The sequence below is a fragment of the Vigna radiata genome, unplaced genomic scaffold (genome assembly GCF_000741045.1).
Source record: "Vigna radiata var. radiata cultivar VC1973A unplaced genomic scaffold, Vradiata_ver6 scaffold_332, whole genome shotgun sequence".
Taxonomy (NCBI): Eukaryota; Viridiplantae; Streptophyta; class Magnoliopsida; order Fabales; family Fabaceae; genus Vigna; species Vigna radiata.
In genome coordinates this window covers 163,687-182,741 of record NW_014541824.1, presented here as the reverse complement: position 1 = coordinate 182,741, position 19,055 = coordinate 163,687, and the positions used below count along the sequence as shown (strand labels likewise).

Sequence of the window (19,055 nt, the reverse complement as noted above, 5' to 3'; positions counted from 1 at the left end):
TCAACAATTTTTTATTAACCCAATTAAATTATACATTATTAAAATCCAAACCTCTCATATTCATTGTGACAATAAAGAAACTGAACTCCTATCTAATATACACTAGTTAATAAACATAAAACGACATAGTTAAATATATATTTTTTCATAAGTAAAGTTTTCATTTTTTTTAAATATAAAGCATATTGATAAATAATTATACTTTGTATCTTTGAAAAAAATGATTGAATGGTTATTAAATTTTAAAAATATAAAGGAAAAGAAATGTTTCTATAAAATTATAATTAAACTAAAAGAAACTTAAGATGATAAACTAAATATATTATAAATTATCTATTAATAGAATAACTTGTAGATAGCAATTTAAGTTATAAAATTTCTAAAAGAAATTCGTATAATATTTCTTATCTTCTATTATTCAAATTAATTTATAAAAGTCAGATAAGTAGTTAATTAATTTAACGAATAATGCACTTCATTAACCATAAAAATATATAATGCATGGATAGCGGATGACGTGGATTGTAAAGTTCGAGTTCTTCGCCCTTTTGTTTGTCGGTTGTGTTTTCCAACACGAAAACCTTTTCATCTGTTTCTCCCAAAACAAACAAACCTTTGATTTCAGTTCTTCCTCAATTCAACTTCTACAAGAGGATTGTGCTGTTTTCTTCTACCTACCCTTTTAATTTCTCTGATCACTTCACACAAAGACACAGGTATTTCATCTTTATCTATCTTTGTTTACTTCTCATTTCTGAATTGACTGTTAATGCTATTTCCTTCGTCACTCTTTACAATTTGCTCCTCTCGCTCTACTTCAATTTTTCTAGACCTTGTTTCCTGGAATTGTTTAACCAGCAATTTCTTGTACTCTCCAATGTTTTGCCTCCTAATATTCTAAGGTTTTGGTTTAAATGTTTCCTAAAGTAAAGTTGAGTTCTTTTCAGATTGTATTCAGTTATGAGACTACTGTAACCATCTTATAATTTCCAAATTTGGTTTATCGTTAGTGCAATATTTTCAACTGATGGTACAATTCCTTCTTCATGTATGGGTTATTGGCTCTTGGCATTGTAGTTGGCTGCTAATTGACACTAAGGTTGTATCTTACATAGGTAGAAAAGGTCTATGAATTATTGCTGTTCATCTGGTTCTGTTGCGCGTTTGTGCTAGCAGAATTCAAAGGAAGTCTATGATCACGGTTTAAGCTTTAAAACCCTATAGGAGTTCCGTCAATGAAATTTACTGACAATAAGTTATTGGGACTGGGAGTTAGGGATATACTCTTTGCTTAGAGACAAATTCTGTCTATATTCAGCAAAGCTTGTAAATTTTGGAGTTGGGATGAGCTTAGGATTACTGCATGCAACATTCTTGTTTATCTTGCAATCGTATTGGTAAAGAAAGTTTTTTCCATTTTAGTTTCATTACTATAAGCAAGCTAATATTGTTATTACTGGGGAAGCAGCACCCATTTATGGCCAGCGTTGAATGGATAGATAGGATAATATCTGAAGGGGCCGTTCCACTTCTTGAGCCAGACAATTGTTCAAACGGTTGGGCTACACCTCCTGGTGATGTATTCATGGTCAGAGGCCCTGAGTATTTTAAGACAAGGGTTAAGATTCCTGCTGGTGATTATCTGCTGAAGCCTCTTGGTTTTGATTGGATTAAAAGTTCTGTGAAAATTGGGGAGATATTAAACGATCCAAATAGTAGAGTTAGGAAGGTCATTGATGATGAGTTTTCAGCAGCTGAAAAACCCTTTGTATGGGCCTTCAATATTCAAGTTCCAAACAAGGATAACTATAGTGCCATTGCTTATTTTACAACCAAAGAGAGAGTTCTTGAGGATTCCCTAGTGGAGAAATTTTTGAAGGGTGACAATGCATTCAGAAACTCAAGACTAAAGCTGATTGCCAACATTGTAAAAGGTCCTTGGATTGTTAGAAAAGCTGTTGGAGAACAGGCTATTTGTGTGATTGGGCGTGCCCTTTCCTGTAAATATTGCACAGGAGAGAATTTCATTGAAGTAGATATTGATATAGGGTCTTCCATGGTTGCAAGTGCAATAGTTCATTTGGCATTTGGTTATATCTCAACTCTGACTGTTGACTTGGCTTTTCTTATTGAGAGCCAAGATGAATCAGAGCTTCCTGAAAAAATTTTAGGTGCATTCAGATTTTCTGATCTTGATCCTGCTTCAGCTAGATCAGTTGAACCATCATCTGTTGTGAACTGTGACGATGTACAAACATCTTTACCTACTAGATTGTGGAAGTCAATTGGACAGGGCTTTTCCCATATTCTTCATTCAGGTCCTCAAGAAGATGGTTCTTCTTCTGATTCACAACATGCTAAAATTGTAGCAGATCACAACGATAATCCAACTGAAGTCAAAAACTGGTGAGTTTCATGTGTTTGTGATTTGATAACCATTTTGATATTACTTTAAAAACATACATCCTCGTATGTTTGGTTTCTCATTTGGGTTTAATGTCCAATGATTTTGTCTGCAGATATATTGGAGGAATTGAAAGGGTGTGGAGTTCCATTTGAGATGATTATTCTTTTAGCCATTTTTTTATTATTCAGTTCATAGCATCTGTTGTATTACTTGATTCTTTCCTGTGTCAGTATTTTGTAATACTACAGAAACTTAGAAACCTTAAGAGTGGCTACATTTTTTTAGCTGGACTGTTATGTATATCTCTTAAAGTAAAATCTACTGTTTATAGTTGATGGATTATCTGAATAGAATTGCTTCAAATTTTGGTTGTTTTTCACTGTATTTCCACTTATTTCACACTTCACTTTTGATTTTTTTTTTTAAAATTCCAAAACTAGTATTTGCAATTCAGAAAACCCTATATCATATTTTTTGTGTTTAATGAATTTAAAAATCTGTTAAAAAAAATATTCAATAAATTTTGAATTTTATTAAAGAATTTTTCAAAAGTTTTAACCGATTTAAAAATTGGTAAAAGAAAAAAAAATTAAACAGATTTCGAAATTTGTTAAGAAAAAAAATTTGAAAATCAAAATTTAAACAGATTTTGAAATCCTTAATTTTCAAAATTACTTTTGAAAATTGAAGGTTTGGGATGTTAAAAAGAAACATAATCTTTAAAATTATTTTTGAAAATTGGAAGTGTAAGATGAAATATTTTGAGGTGTAAAAAAAAATGATAACACCATTATTTATTTGTTGAATGAGAATGTCCAGTTAAACAGATAATTAATAGTGTGATTTAGATGTTCAGTTAGCCTAATGAATTTATTCATAATTAAGTGACCACAAAAAATTATTACCTTCTTAATCACATTGAGATTTTTATTGTTTGTACTAAAAAAAATTGTGTAGTTTATTCCAAAGAAAAATAGGACCAAACAAACAACCCTACATCAGAAGTTTAGAGTAATTTTCTAGGTATTTGAAAATTATTGTTACGATTTTCTTAATTGCAACGATACAAATTTCAACCGGTTATTTAACCTTTTTCTTGAGATAAAATAAACAGTAAAAAAATATTACAAAGATTTATTTAAATTGATTTCATCATAATATAATAAAGAAAGAATACTATAATATGATGATAATTAATTACACACTAATTAAGTGATTATTTATTGATTAAAACATTATTGCTTGACCTAAGTATTATTTAATCCCGCATTAAAAACATATTTCAACCATTTATCTTTTTTTTTTTCCCACCGAAGCAGTCCTTCAATCGCCGCAATCAATCCCTAACCGACACAAACTTCCCTCTTTAGCTCCTCTTTTCAACCTCCGCCGGAATCCGTCAGTTTGGTTCTGATCAACCTCTCGCAGGTGCGTTACTTCGTTTTCAATCCTTCCTTGCCTTCTTCCTCCTTCTGTTTCTCTTTCCAATACCTCTCTGCTTGCTACTTATTTCTATGCATGCTTGGATCCTCTTAAAACAGCTCGTAAATTATGGAGCTATTGTCACGGACAGTATAATTCTGTGTGTTTGATTCAAAGTTAACAGTATTTTAGGTACGAAAATCCAAGTACCTATTATTTGTAACCACTTTAAATTATATATTTCTAAACCCCAAGAGATAATAAAATAACTAGAAGATAAAGGGAATGGTATCTTTTACTATAATATTAACTAAATTATGGTAATCTGTTATACAAAACTTCCTAAGAGTCTTGAACCCAATAACTTTGTTGTATCTTCAAGGTACCACATGTGTTTGGGTCGATTCATGGCCGCTTTATTCATTTCTGAAACAAACTTCAGTATAGGGTCGGTCTCCGGAGGTGTTATATTTCTTTTTTCAGATTCGGGTCCAACCTTCCGGTCGGACCTGAGCAACCGGGATGATACAGGATGTATTAGGTTGGTTTTCTAGAAGTGCAACAGAATTAAAAAACAGAACGAGCATAAGTAAGGAATTGGGTTGGTATAAAACAATAATAAACTTTGTCATTACTTTGAAAGCGGTGCTGTTCAATGCAGTAAGTGGTCCAGTTTCTCTGGATAATCTAGATATTTCTTGAGTAAATTTAATTCTATCTACACTCTTAGATGTTCAAGTTGCGAGTTGTTACGTGAAAGAAATTCATGATGCATTTAATTTTGGTTGGATAAAGAAAGAAGCTATATGATAATGATTAATTTTTCTCAGGTTGAGTATCGAAAATATTTCATTGACAATTGAGAAAACACAATGAGTTCTCCACCTCTTCTTGATGATGAAGACGATAACGAACCATCTTTCATTGACGAGGCCGACATTATCCATGAAGTTGAAATGGATAATGAAGATCTTCCTGACGCTGATGATGATTCTGAACTTGGTAGGGAATTGCGGTAAAACCTTCTGATCCTTAATTTCAATATTAGTAGGGTTCTATGTGGCATGTCTTGTGTATTATTTCTCTATTATGTGAAAATTTTCGACTGTTATTTTCTTTGTTATACCTTCATTGTGTCAGAATTTAGATGTATTGTTTTTCTATGTGATGATATATTTGATAATGATATTCTTCTGAACCATTTCAGAGGACGAGGATGGTGATTTTGTGCACAAATTCACGGCTCATACCGGTAAGTTTTGTACTTTTTTGTTTGTGTTTATGCATAGTTTCTTCCTATTTCATACATAGCTATCCTGATTCTGTTGAGACTTAATTAGATTGAGGTCAAATTCTGGATTCTAAGTAGACGTTCCTCAATGGTTTTATTAACAATATATTATCATTATTATTATTACTATTTTCCTTTTTTTTCAAATTTTGAAGTCGTGTATTTTATGTATGCAATGTATTATTACCGGGGAATTTATGGTATTTTCTTTGTTTTCTTGAATTCTTATATAGGGGAGTTGTACTCAGTTGCCTCCAGCCCAATTGATGCAACCCTAGTGGCTACTGGGGGTGGTGATGACAGAGGATTTCTCTGGAAGATTGGCCAAGGAGATTGGGCTTTTGAGCTTCCAGGTAGTTGCATGACTCCAGGTTTACTCATGGATTGATATCTTTCCATTTAGGACTAGTGCTGTTGCACAATAATTGGTAAAGTCAAGATATGTTACTTGCAGTTTTTTGAATATCCAAATGGTTTTTTATTATTAAATTTGTGCAGGTCATGAAGAATCTGTATCTAGTTTAGCTTTTAGCTATGATGGACAGCGTTTGGCATCAGGAAGCTTAGATGGAATTATTAAAGTCTGGGATGTATCAGGAAATTTGGAAGGTAAAAAACTTGAAGGTCCTGGAGGGGGCATTGAGGTGAGATTGTTAGTAAAAACAAGGTGTTATTTTGTAGTTAGTAGTAAAAGAAAATATCAACTGGAAATGTAGAGAAAAAACCACCCTTATTTTTCTTGTTTTTCCCTGTTGTAAATAGTTGCTAAGTTAGATTTCATGAAACTTTTCAGTGGCTTAGTTGGCATCCAAGAGGACATATACTCTTAGCTGGTTCTGAGGATTTTACCATTTGGATGTGGAATACTGATAATGCTGCCTTACTTAATACATTTATTGGTCATGGTGATAGTGTAAGCTGTGGTGATTTTACTCCTGATGGTAGTATTTCTCTTCATCTTAGTGCATTTTTGTTAATTGTTGTTATTTGTGCCATATAATTTTACACGCTTCTGTTTATTTTTACTTGATACCGCAGGGAAAATAATATGTACTGGATCTAACGATGCAACCTTGAGAATATGGAATCCAAAAAGTGCAGAAAGCACTCATGTTGTGCGGGGTATGTAAATTGATCTTTATTTGTGTTTATTGTGTTTGCTTTCTATTCCCCGGTAATACATATTGCCGATTATTCATGCCTCCAGTCTAAATAGTTTGTGGTATTGCAACTCTCTGTAGTTATTTTATTTTGAAAACATATTCTTGAATTTTCCACTAGAAAAAAGGATAGGATGTAGTTTGAACAACTTTTTAAATCAATTAAAAGCAACTTCACATGCATATTATATCTATTTTTCTTATACGAAGTAGGGACACCATTCATGAGATAAAACTTGATGTACATCATGTCATGATAGTTTCACAAAAATCTAATAATTTTCCTTTCATCTGCGAACTTTCTTTTTTCCTTTATTTTCTTTTGATAACATTCTAGAGTTTGCTTTCTAGGCCATCCGTATCATACCGAGGGGTTAACATGCTTGACAATAAATTCAACTTCAACTCTCGCACTTTCTGGTTCTAAGGATGGATCTGTTCATATTGTGAATATTACCACAGGAAGAGTATGTCTTTTCGTTGCATTTGATATTCACTGCACTGTTTTCTTTAGTCTATTTGTCCTGTCTCGTGTCTTTGCCTTCGGGCACGTCTCATTATTCTAAGAAGTCTTGTCTTGACAAACTAAATTTTGTGTCTTATGACTTCAAGTTATATATCTTACTGAAAATGTCAGAGGCAATAGTTTCTTAAAAGAAATTCGAGGTAACATCATCTAATCAACTGATTAATGCTAAATATCTTGGCATTTATTCAAACAATAAGAGCCTCCTCCAATGTCAGTTATAAATATTTGACTGAAGAACAATTTTTGTTGGACTACTGTTGTCTTGTAATTTCCTCTTTCCTGTCAAGAGCTAAAGGGAACAAGCATGTGAACATGTATGGGAATCAGATCATAGAGCGATTAGCAAGACTACTTTCGGACTATATTGTACCTTTGTTTTAATTTAAAGTTCACACTGGCAAGAATAGTCTGATGCTTAATTCGACATTAACTTCAAACCAGCTGTCATCCTTTCTCCAATATACATTGGTCAATATTGATATTATCTTAGTCATGCTCAAATGTACACGGATAATAGTTACTTGGTGGACTTGTGTTTGGAAATTGCGTAATTAGTTAATTCAGCTAGACAGTCTGTAACCTAGCTAGACTCTTAAGGAGGCCTTCAATTTTACTATTTTTTTTGTTTTATGGAGGAACCAAAGTTTTCTAAGAATTTTTCCTTAATACTGTAGCCTATCTTGTCCTGTTTTATGACAGCAAATTCTCACACTTTCACCACTTTATACCGTGCTAATTGTCTGTTTGTATCTGCATTCTACAGATTATATTAGCTTCCCATTTTGTCTCTAAGAAACATGTTCCTGTTTGACAGGTTGTTGATAATAATGCCCTTGCTCCTCATTCCGATTCCATCGAGTGTGTTGGGTTTTCACCAAGGTATGTTTTACGATTAAGAGACTTCTCATATTTTATCTATATGTGCAATCTCGCATGTGTACAATAGAAATTTTAATGGACGGAGAGGTTTTCTGAAAGGGATGAAGACAATGATGATGATAAGAATAAATATTCCTGCTTTTGTTAGATGATTAAGAAAATATATTCTCTGATAACATTACATCCAAAAAAATGACCCCTTCACATTTTAGACCGCTTATTCCCGTGGGAAGGGAGTGGGTATGCTATGGGATGGAAGTTATCGCCACAATAACTACCTATTTTCACTACATCGTTCTGTCTTTCTTATCTTATTTTTATGTTTATATGCTTTAATTGAATTTTACTTTGTAAAGAAAGAAAATAAGAGAAAAATTGTCTTATTAATTTTGAATAAAATATGAGAAATATATACAAGAGAAAGAATCTATAATTCTTCTTGCTATTTTATCCCTATAAATATTCTATAATAATGTAACATTATTATTGTAATTATTCTATAATAATGTAACATTATTACTCCAAATCACCTATAATAATAACAATATATTCTCTCAATAATCTTGGGATAAGATTTATTTTCTAACACTCCCCCTCAAGCTGGAGCATACAGATTGTATGGGCAAAGCTTGGAATACATAAACTCAATTTGAAATATGTAATTTGTCTTCAAGAGTGTCATCGGCGCGCCGTCATTTCCGCTGTTCGCCACAACAACAAATTGCAAGAACAAATGAAGGGCCTACAGCAACAAACTGCGGGGGAAAACAGCAACGGACTTGCAGGGATTACACTATCCTGCAGCGGCTGGAATTAAAAGGCTAATAGCCACAAACATGTAGGGACTTAATCACCCTAAACAGCAACAAAACTTCAAGGGACTTAACTGTCCTAAACAGCAACAAGCCTTCCGGAAATATCTGTCCTCCAGAGGCAAACAACAACAGACCTGCAGGGACTACACTACCATGCAGCGATTGGAACCTGTAGGGACTTAATCACCCTAAACAGTAACAAACCTTCAAGGGACTTAACTGTCCTGAACATATGGGAGGCCTTCAGGAAACGACTGTCCTGCAGAGGCAAACAACAACAAACCTTCAGGGACTTCACTGCCCTGAGTAGCAACAAAACTTCAAGGGACTTAACTGCCCTGAACATAAGGGAGGCCTTCAGAATAGAGGAGAAGATAGCAGAAGCAATAGAGGTAGGACTAGGTGTTGGTGCATCGGTGGCACAAGTGGCGGAGACGATGGCCGCGAAAGTGGTCGACGTCAGTGGCCGGCGACAGTGGTCGGAGATGGTGGCCGGATGGCAACACCGGACATATGCGAGACAAAAACAAGAGATTGCCCATTGAAGTATAAAAGCACAGGTTGAAAAGGAGACTTTTAGGGGCGGCAACAAAGACAAAGTAGAACATGCAAAGAAAGAAAATAAGGGAAAAATTGTCTTATTAATTTTGAATAAAATATGAGAAATATATACAAGAGAAAGAATCTATAATTCTGCTATTTTATCCCTATAAATATTCTATAATAATGTAACATTATTATTGTAATTATTCTATAATAATGTAACATTATTACTCCAAACCACCTATAATAGTAACAATATATTCTCTCAATAATTTCGGGATAAGATTTATTTTCTAACATACTTCTTTTTAAAATTATTAAATACCAACCAGACATGATTATAGGAATATCATTCCTGGGTATAATATTCCAAGGAATATGATTATTGGGAAAACAATGATCTGTGAAACAAACGTGCCCTTGTTGATAACAGGATGACACGCATAATATAATAGGGTTTGTTTATTAAGAAGAGTGAAAGTTACTTGGTTACAGTACAAACACCAATTCAAGAAAGAATTTTACTTATTTCCGAGGAATAAGAGAGAGCAAAATGATCCAAACCTTGCTCAAATATGAATAGTTTATACATGTGGAATTTTGAATAGTTTGTACTCTTAAATTTGCTATAAGTAATCAATAATTTGTTCCTTGAAATTGTATGATAGTGATTCGTGGGCCGCAGTTGGAAGCATGGATAAAAAATTGATCATCTGGGATATAGAGCATTTAATACCCCGAGCCACCTGTGAACACGAGGTTTGTTGTAATCTTGCTTTGTTTGTGCATTCAGAGACTGGATTGGTCTGTTTGCACCATACACTGGCTTATATCGTGTGCTTTAAAGGAATTTTGCCTTGTGGACAGGATGGAGTGACATGTTTGGCATGGCTCGGTGCATCATATGTAGCTACTGGTTGTGTGGATGGTAAGGTGAGATTGTGGGATAGCCGGTCTGGTGAATGTGTAAAAACATTAAAGGGACACNCTGATGCCATTCANTCTCTTTCTGTNTCTGCTAATCGGGATTACCTTGTTTCGGCCTCGCTTGATGGAACAGCTTGTGCTTTTGAGGTTGAAAATTTTCGGTAACCAATCCCTGTTGTAGCATTGCGTAGGAAATCTTTATGTTATATCCTTGGCTTGGAGGTGTGGTGTTACTGTACCCAAGCCAGATTGTTATTTTTATGCTGAAAGTAAAAAGGTTGGTTGTTTTACATCGTTTTCATATTATTGGCTTTGATGTCCATTCCTGAATTGCATGTTATCATATTTACATGTTTTTATAGGGATTTTTACATTTTCAAGTTAACATTTCGATTAGTAGTTTTAATTCTGCCAAAGCCCCATGAACTTGTTATTATTCAACCTTAAATATCTGCTAGTACCCCTCTTATCGGTTCCACTTCATAAAACGTAGCACTTTTTTTTTTTAATTTCAAATTTAAGTCCTGTTTTAGTTTTGGATCTACCTCAACACATATCAATGTGATGTATCTTCTTAATTTTATCACTTTCGCTCTTTAAATTTATAGATTTATTTTAAAACAGTTCTGAGAAATCAAGTGATTGAAACTAATATTTATAGTTGAGTATATTTATCTATTTCATGAATCACTTAGTTTCATGATGTTCTATTTATCAACAACTTAGTTGGACTTATGTTGAGTGTTTGGAAGAGTTTATGAAAATACCTTATGAGAGACTTACCCAGACAATGGTTTTGGCCGATCTTAATAAGCTCCGAAGGATAGGTTTGTGTGAAGCTTAAAACACCAATCTCCCTCCAAATTCCAACAGGGCCAAAAATATAATATATATATATATATATATATATATATATATATATATATATATATATATATATATATAATTTTAACACTTTAATCGTGTTTTTTATTATTAGATATTTGATATTTAAAATTCTTGATACGTGTCTGTTAATTTTTTTTTCAAATTAATGAGACTTATGAAATGTTTTTAAAATTTAATGAAAATAAAATTATCTTGCCATTTTTGATTCATAATAGAAAATTTTAATGAAAATATTGTGTTGCAGTCAAAGTTTGGTCTTCAAAAAAGCATGCTGCTTACAGGCATATGCCAACTAAGTATAAAACTTCTAGATTATTGATTAGCGGCGTGCTTGGTCATCATTCTATTGATAGTCTGTGTCCTCATTTGACTCCATGCAAGGATGATCTCAAATCTAAAATGGATCCTATTGAAATGTGCCAATGCTATATGTAATATGTTATAACAATAATAATAATAATAATTCTAAAATTAGTCATTAATTTGTTAGAAATCGATAAGACGGTATAAATAGTATATAAATATATATATAAATTTTATCTTATAAAATTGATTTTATAAAATTAAATTATACTTAACATTTACGAATTAATATATGGAAATGAAAAGAAAAGATGAAAAAAAAATGTAAAAGATAAAAAAAAAGAAGCTTTTTTTAAAGTTACATTACGTCTAACTAAACTTTTTAATTCACTTAACATCTAGAGATCTCAGAAAAAAATTGCTGCTCAAGGAAAATGCCATATTTCACACATTACTAAAATATAAAATGAATTTACATTCTTTTTTGAGAAAAAGGATTTCAATTCCACATGTAAATTCATCTTAACCCTTAATATATATATAGTTTTTGTAATTTATAAATAATATATATATGTATGTGGTATGAACAGAATTTGGAGAAACTAATTGCCACTATTTCTGACTAGAGTGAATTAATTGGTAGCATCTGAATCACGCTTTTCCAAATTTCAACTATTTTGTTGCCATTTGGTTAAGTTGCAGAGTCCTTTTGCTTATTCCATGCACATGCTATGCTGAATCAAATTCAAACATTGAAAACATAATTATAAACAGAAGAAAATAGCATGTAACTTTTGACCTACGTTATCCGTTCTAGAAAGGAAAACCACACTGCAAAACTTGGTGAATCTCATTGCCTTTCAAAGGTAGTTAAAGTTATCAACGAAAATTTACATTCTCCAAAATAAAGAACATGTCATTTTCAAGAACAGTTTATACGCATCAAACTTCAAGCAGGATTTGCAAATTTAATCTTCATCTTGGGTGTAACCAAGCTACCAACCAGGTTACTCTAATTTCCATTACGGTTTAACCACTACACTAAGTTTATCTTAAATATATGTTACTAACTATATAAACCCTTTTGTTTCTACTAATGTTTCTTCATACCCACACATGTGGTTCTCATTGTTTCTTCGTACTCTTGTAATGCGACACTCCAAGGTTCGTCCAGATGCAGCTTCTGATGAATCACCTGATGTACAACACTATCCACAGCTTGACCATGGAGGGTGGTCAAGGCGTGGTCGTGAGTTTTGTGAGGCGAGAAGAGCGTTTCTGAACAGTTACCATTTGAGTTTGGAAAGAAACAACAATGGAAGAAGCTTCAAGGAAAAGTTGAAGAAATCGGTGAAGGAGGTTAACGAAGCAGCCATGGGAGTTGTTTTGAGCATGCATCGTAGGGTGCTGTCTAAGAGACGACTTAAAATAAGAGTTTTTAGGATCAGAATGACGTCACACTCGCTGGCTCTTGTTACCATTAGATGTTTCATTCCATGGATCAACAAAAATGACATTATGTGAACATCATGTTTCTAATGTTACTCTTAAATTTGATGTCTGATGATGTTTTTTTAAATCACGTGATCCCTTATTTTGTTAATTAGATGATTCTAATGTATAAATTAATAATTTTTAATTAAAGAAACTGAAGAAATATTTAATTAAATCCAGCTTTTTTTAATTAAGAATTGTGAAAAGAAACTAAGGAAAACTTTGTGAGTGTTTTTCAAACTTATGCATGTGAAATAATCATTTCTCAAACTTTTAATATATAAGGATTTCATTTTCTAATTAAAGAATAATGCAAAGAAATTTTTTGTGTATTATATATTTCATTTTATGAAATTTTGTGTATTATATGTAATATCCACTTACCTTTTATGTGGACGTAATCAAGTTTTTGGATGATGTGTTTCTAGTTGTTCAAGTGTTGCCAACAAAATTTGTGACATTGTATGTGTACTAAAATAAAATTCTCCAAAAATTGTTGTACACTAATTTATCCATTCACTAATACATATTTTTTTTAATTGATACATACAAAATAATGAGTATGATTGTTTAATTATTTGTTTTTTATGGAATGAATATAATTATTACGATATTCAATTCGTAAATATCAACTAACTATTAGTATTTAGTTTAGATAAATTAGTTTTAATTCAGTACAAATTTTATTAGTATTTGTAATACTTATTTTTAATTATTGATATATTTATTTTTAATAATTTTTAAAAATTAAGTAATCAAAATAATGTTATATATATCTATTGGTTTATTTGGATGTCTTGTAAAAAATTAATAAATTTAAGTTTATATTTGGTGCAACTCATTCAAATTTATTTTTAAAAAAATTAAATTTATTCACTTTAATATTTTAATATACAATTTTTATTTATATAATACTAAAAAAATATTTTTTTTCATATAAATATATATTTTAAAGAATAAAAAATGTATCCATTGATATTTTTTCACGTCCAACCGGTTGATTTTCTTAAAACACTAATCATACACGACCCAATCTCTTGTAATTTCTACCCACTATCATTCTATTTTAGATTATTTCAACATATAAATTAAATAATTATCTTCTTAAAATTTTGAATTATTAAATATAAGATGCTTTTTTAAAATAACAAGTTTTTCTAAAAACAATGTTATATGTGGCGATGCCATGCCTGATTTTGATAACTATTCATTCCATCCAATTGGATTTGTCAAGTTGTTGACTGAAATATCAAATGCACGAGAGGGTTGAACGTTTACTAAATCACACGTCTTCAAATATTTATAATTTTTATTTTTATTTTTAATTGACTGTTGTTCTTAATTTGCACTAAAATATTACTTTTTAATTTATTTACATTAGTTTTCATATTTATAGTAAATAAAAAAAGATGTATTTATCAAGATAATAGAATTATTTTGACAACATTATTTCAATAAATAATATTCATTATTATTAATTTTATTTGTAATGGGTGAACAAAAAAAATGAAGCAACAGATATTTAATATTAGATGAGAGAGAGTACAGTATCTGTTAATTCTGAAAAATTGGGAGACACAACTATTCAAAAAAAGTAGGTTGTATGAGATTTTGAAAAGAAAACAACTTTTACAATTTTTTGAATATATATATATATATATGGGAGAATATGATCGATCCGTTTTAAATATTTTTTTAAACATAAATTTAAACAGTAAAATGATGACACGTATCTTGTTATTAAAATATTGTAAAAAAAAGTTGTAAAAATATTATTATTGTCAAATTGCAGCTGTTTTTAGTGTCTTATTAATTTAGAGGAGATAGAATGAAAATGAAGGAAATATAGTCTCCACTCAAAAATGGCTTGTACTTGTTGATGCATCCACAGCCACACACACCATTGACAAGGTAACCCCACCAATCCATGTTGGTTTTATTGTTGTTACAGAAACTGATATGCAATGCAATGCAACATCCAATTCCTTATCTTCCTAACATGCTCTCAAATCTCATCCAGTCACTTCTTTTTCTGTCCTCAACCACATTAAATACTTGTTCTGTGCAGTACTTCAATAGTTAATTGTGTTATCTTTTTGTTATCATCTCTATAACTTGTCCTAATCTTTCTACGCCATGATTGTCCTAGTTTTGGCTTTGCAAACTTCTGTATGCTAAAGGGTTGTGAGAATTTCTTGTTGGTATATTTTTTGTTTTTCTGATAAAGAAGGACTGGTTTCGTTGCTGCACAAGAGAAAAGAACTGACATGAAAATTCAGTGTGATGTGTGTGAGAGGGCTCCGGCAACAGTGATTTGTTGCGCAGATGAGGCAGCTTTGTGTGCCAAATGTGATGTTGAAGTTCATGCTGCGAACAAACTTGCAAGCAAGCACCAAAGGCTTCTCCTTCAATGTCTATCAAACAAGCTTCCCAGATGTGACATTTGCCAAGTAAGAACATCAAATTTCTGTGTCTCTAGTTTTATGATTCCTTAAATAATTCGATGACCTAGTTTTATGCTAATAGACATGCCCCAGTTGAACCTATTAAACACTGGACAAGTCTTATTTTATTTCTTGAAGACATATCAAGATATGATTAAACTTTCTGGTGGTGTGTGATGAGAATGTTACTTGCTATTTTCTTTGTTCTTATTCGATGTAGACACTTGTTAAACTAGGATCTAGAGCTAGGTTAACTGATGGGACCTGGTTTAGGAGAGTTAACACCTTTGCTGAAATGGGAATACCATTGTCTGATGGATCTGATGGATGTTGGAATTGTAAAAGCTTCGAAAATCTTTGTTGCTCATTTTGTCTTCTTCTTTTTCTCTCCACCAATAGGACAAGCCAGCATTCATATTTTGTGTTGAAGACAGAGCACTCTTCTGTCAGGACTGTGATGAACCAATTCATTCAGCTGGAAGCCTTTCTGCAAACCACCAGCGCTTCCTAGCTACTGGTATCAGAGTGGCCTCAAGTTCTAGTTGCACCAAAGACAATGAAAACAGTCACTTGGAGCCTCCCAATAGGAATGCACAACAAGTTCCCACCAAAGTTCCTTCTCAGCAATTGCCTAGCTTCACATCCTCTTGGGCTGTTGATGACTTTTTGGAGTTAACAGGCTTTGAATCACCTGAGAAAGTAAGTGGCAGCTTTCTTTCATAATGGTTTAGTTGCATATGTATATAATGAACTAACTCAACAAAGTAATTAGAGTGTTATAGCTGAAATAAGTTAGTAGCATTACATGTTTCATTTGTTGTCCCTTTGGACATCTTTGAATTGCCACATGGAATAATAACATGGTTGCAGCCAGTCATCATGTTACATGTGAAAATTTTGATTTATGCTGAAGACATTCCAGCAAATAGAAAATTCTTTATCTAGGTTATTGGTCTTCTGGAATATATCCCACCATCACTGACAATCCTCTTAGCCTGATAGCCTGATGCAAGTGTCAGATCAATGCAGTTTGGTTTTCATTGATTTTTTCCTCACCAAGAGATTGATAAGGACAAGAATTACACCGAAGAATTTGTCTTGAATTAATGCTGCACAAAATTGTTTTCTTCCTTATTTTGATACATGCCATCACTTAATCAAGCATTCAATTTTTTATGAAAGATAACCATATTATTAATAACATTGTATTAAACTCTGATACTTGATTTCAGCTTCTTCTTCCTTTTTATGCTTTTCTATTATTGTTACTCAATAATATTGTGATTTGCCTCTTCTTGTGACTCTGGTTTTATGACTGTGCTCAGAAGGAATCTCTACAATTTGGAGAGCTGGAATGGCTTACAGATGTGGGTATTTTTGGTGAACAATTCACTCAGGAAGCCTTGGCTGCAGCTGAAGTTCCTCAGCTTCCAGTAACTAATAATAGCAGCAGTGTTGCCTCATTCAGAACCTCCAAGTCCTACATGTCACACAAAAAACCTAGGATTGAAGTCCTAAATGATGATGATGATGATGATGAGTACTTTACTGTGCCTGATCTTGGCTAAGAACACGGATTTCATTTGGGATGTTACATGCATGATTGGAAAGATGAGGAACAAAATTGTTTTTTTTCTTCTGTAAAAGCTATTTCAGTGAAATGTCGACAAAGATTGTTATTTTCTCAAAAATAAACTATTCCAACCAGACACGATGATATGATGTATATTCAATTATTCATACTTCACTAAGGACAACCATTTTTGTAACTTGTGTGTGGAGTTGATAAGTATTGTACTGCTGGATAACATAGAATTCCATGCTTTTGGAGAATGAAATTTTCATGTCCTTAATCACTGTGCATGCTTCATACAACAGGGATTCTCCCACTGTCACATCTTCCTAATTGATCCCAATAATTTTAGTTCATTTTGTTTGTATGCAACAAACAATGCTATTTAATTTTACTCATTATTACTAGTTGGTATAGTTTATAGGTATTTAGTAAATACGACTTTTTTACAGGTAAATTAGTAAGTTACCTTTTTAATTTTTTTTAGGTTCCTATTCTTTTCTGTTACTGTTTCAAAGATCATGCCTAATTGAACCTTATTATAAAGTTAACTTTTTTATTTTTCTTAAGCCAACAATAAATTGGATATATCATCACTATTATTTAAAGTGCAAGTTGGCAGAAACAACTTCCTTAGAAAAACTAAAACTACTACAAAATTCTCTGAAACAAGATTACAAGAGTTGTGTCCAAAGTTCAGTTGGTTCAGCTGCTTAATCTTTATGATATGTATCTAGGTAGACCAAGTTCTTGGCGTGGCTGAAGGCATTTATATCACTTAGAAAATAATTATTTGTTCTGGGATGACCAAGTTCTTGCTTCATCATGCACCTTTTCCTCAGGGGTCTTATAAAAAAGCATTTGGAAATTCTTATCCACAAACAACATCAGAACTAAACCAAAATTCTGATATGATGGAGAAAAGAACACCTACTAAAATCCTCTTTCCTCTGTATTCCATCTTAACCATAATTCTCTGTCTCATGCCATCACAAACCAATTCCTCAACCCTCCAAGATGACACTCTTTCCCTTCTTGCAATAAAAAATGCCATTGATCCCAACTCAATCACCCCCTCTTCCTATCTCAGCACCTGGGACTTCTCAGTGGATCCATGTGAAAGCACTGGCTCACAATTCCTAGGAATATTGTGCTACTTGCCCCTTGATAATTCCTCTAGTAGAGTAACAGAAGTTGACCTCGATGCCATTGGCTATGAAGGATTTTTAACACCAGCAATAGGGAACCTCTCAGAGTTAACAGTCCTCAACCTCAACAACAACAAATTCCGTGGTCCAATACCAGAAACCATTGGCAAACTAAGGAAACTAACAAGCCTCACAATGTCGCAGAACTTTTTCACTGGGGCAATTCCACAAGCAATCACAGGACTCAATAACGTTAGATATATAGATCTTTCAGGGAACAGGCTCTCAGGTCTAATCCCCACTGATATCACTGCTCTGAGAACCTTATCATACTTGAGTCTGTCAAACAATGAATTTGCCGGAAGAATTCCAAACCTCACAGGGTTATGGCAACTTAACACATTAGACCTCAGTTTCAACCAGTTTTATGGGGATCTTCCAAACCTTCCAGTGAGTTTGAGAAACATGTATTTTCGCCATAACATTCTTTCAGGGCACTTGACACTCCTCAAGGGACTCATACACATGAAATGGTTAGATGTGAGTGACAACAGACTCTCAGGTGCCATCAATGGGAATGTTCTTTCTTTGAGAAATGTTGTTCACCTCAATGTTTCTTTCAACCGTTTCACGGCATTAGAGGTTATCAACTATTCTCTGCAAGACCCAAGTCTTCAAGTGCTTGAGGCTCAAGGGAACCATCTGAAGGGTCATTTGCCAGTGAATTTGGTTAGTTTTGTGAACTTGACCTCGATCAATTTGGCTAACAATCAATTCTCTGGTTCAATTCCCTTGGAATATGGCACAAAAGTGAAGTCATCATGGAGAAGCCTGCACTTAGATTACAACTTTCTAACGGGAAATCTTCCTCGGGAGTTTTCACATTCCACAAACGTTAAAGGTAGCCTTGCAAAGAACTGTCTAAAGTGCCCAACAAATGTAGGTCTCTGCCAGGGGAGACAGAGACCATCTTCAGAATGTGTCGGCCAACACGACGTATGACAAATGATGTCCACGACACTATCAACCATAAGCAATTTGTATGCAAATAGGAAAATAAATTTTGCTGAATGTTGTCAATACAGAGATAAATTACTTTGCATCCTTGTAACTTCATCTTATATTCATATAAAATGTAAAGAATTTTTTCATAAAATTAATGAATGCTAAATACAATTAAGAAAATGTTATAAACCAGTATAATACGCTAGGGAGCATCATGGGCCTGATAC

The 19,055-nt window shown here is 32.8% G+C and overlaps 5 protein-coding genes across 7 annotated transcripts; all 5 read left to right on the top strand.

Annotated features, from left to right (window-relative positions):
- The first annotated feature begins 514 nt into the window (after nucleotides 1-514).
- LOC106778466 (protein ENHANCED DISEASE RESISTANCE 2) lies at nucleotides 515-2,749 on the top strand. 2 transcript variants are annotated; one of them, XM_022776208.1, is made up of 3 exons: nucleotides 515-716; nucleotides 1,116-2,406; nucleotides 2,520-2,749. In XM_022776208.1, coding segments are annotated over exons 2-3 (1,044 nt in total). In that variant the 5' UTR covers nucleotides 515-716; nucleotides 1,116-1,363; the 3' UTR covers nucleotides 2,521-2,749. The 2 variants fall into 2 exon arrangements, with proteins under 2 accessions (XP_022631929.1, XP_014521919.1); XM_014666433.2 differs by having other exon boundaries at nucleotides 516-716; nucleotides 1,469-2,406.
- Nucleotides 2,750-3,685: 936 nt separating this feature from the next.
- LOC106778465 (angio-associated migratory cell protein-like) lies at nucleotides 3,686-10,389 on the top strand. Of its 2 annotated transcripts, XM_014666431.2 has the most exons (11): nucleotides 3,686-3,835; nucleotides 4,660-4,831; nucleotides 5,037-5,081; nucleotides 5,354-5,473; nucleotides 5,619-5,764; nucleotides 5,914-6,061; nucleotides 6,159-6,242; nucleotides 6,632-6,747; nucleotides 7,624-7,688; nucleotides 9,715-9,805; nucleotides 9,914-10,389. In XM_014666431.2, the coding sequence occupies exons 2-11, from the start codon at nucleotides 4,702-4,704 to the stop codon at nucleotides 10,136-10,138; spliced, it is 1,170 nt and encodes a 389-aa protein (XP_014521917.1). In that variant the 5' UTR covers nucleotides 3,686-3,835; nucleotides 4,660-4,701; the 3' UTR covers nucleotides 10,139-10,389. The 2 variants fall into 2 exon arrangements, with proteins under 2 accessions (XP_014521917.1, XP_014521918.2); XM_014666432.2 differs by lacking the exon at nucleotides 3,686-3,835 and having other exon boundaries at nucleotides 4,708-4,844.
- A 1,213-nt stretch (nucleotides 10,390-11,602) lies between these two features.
- On the top strand, nucleotides 11,603-12,720 carry LOC111240682. The gene is made up of 2 exons (XM_022776201.1): nucleotides 11,603-12,170; nucleotides 12,329-12,720. The coding sequence occupies exons 1-2, from the start codon at nucleotides 12,078-12,080 to the stop codon at nucleotides 12,686-12,688; spliced, it is 453 nt and encodes a 150-aa protein (XP_022631922.1). The 5' UTR covers nucleotides 11,603-12,077; the 3' UTR covers nucleotides 12,689-12,720.
- Nucleotides 12,721-14,606: 1,886 nt separating this feature from the next.
- LOC106778479 (B-box zinc finger protein 24) lies at nucleotides 14,607-16,955 on the top strand. The gene is made up of 3 exons (XM_014666451.2): nucleotides 14,607-15,108; nucleotides 15,502-15,801; nucleotides 16,428-16,955. Exons 1-3 carry the CDS (start codon nucleotides 14,926-14,928, stop codon nucleotides 16,668-16,670), a joined length of 726 nt encoding a protein of 241 aa, XP_014521937.1. The 5' UTR covers nucleotides 14,607-14,925; the 3' UTR covers nucleotides 16,671-16,955.
- Nucleotides 16,956-17,151: 196 nt separating this feature from the next.
- LOC106778464 (LRR receptor-like serine/threonine-protein kinase FLS2) lies at nucleotides 17,152-18,904 on the top strand. Its single transcript, XM_014666430.2, has one exon. The coding sequence runs from the start codon at nucleotides 17,479-17,481 to the stop codon at nucleotides 18,823-18,825; it is 1,347 nt and encodes a 448-aa protein (XP_014521916.1). The 5' UTR covers nucleotides 17,152-17,478; the 3' UTR covers nucleotides 18,826-18,904.
- The last annotated feature ends 151 nt before the right edge of the window (nucleotides 18,905-19,055 follow it).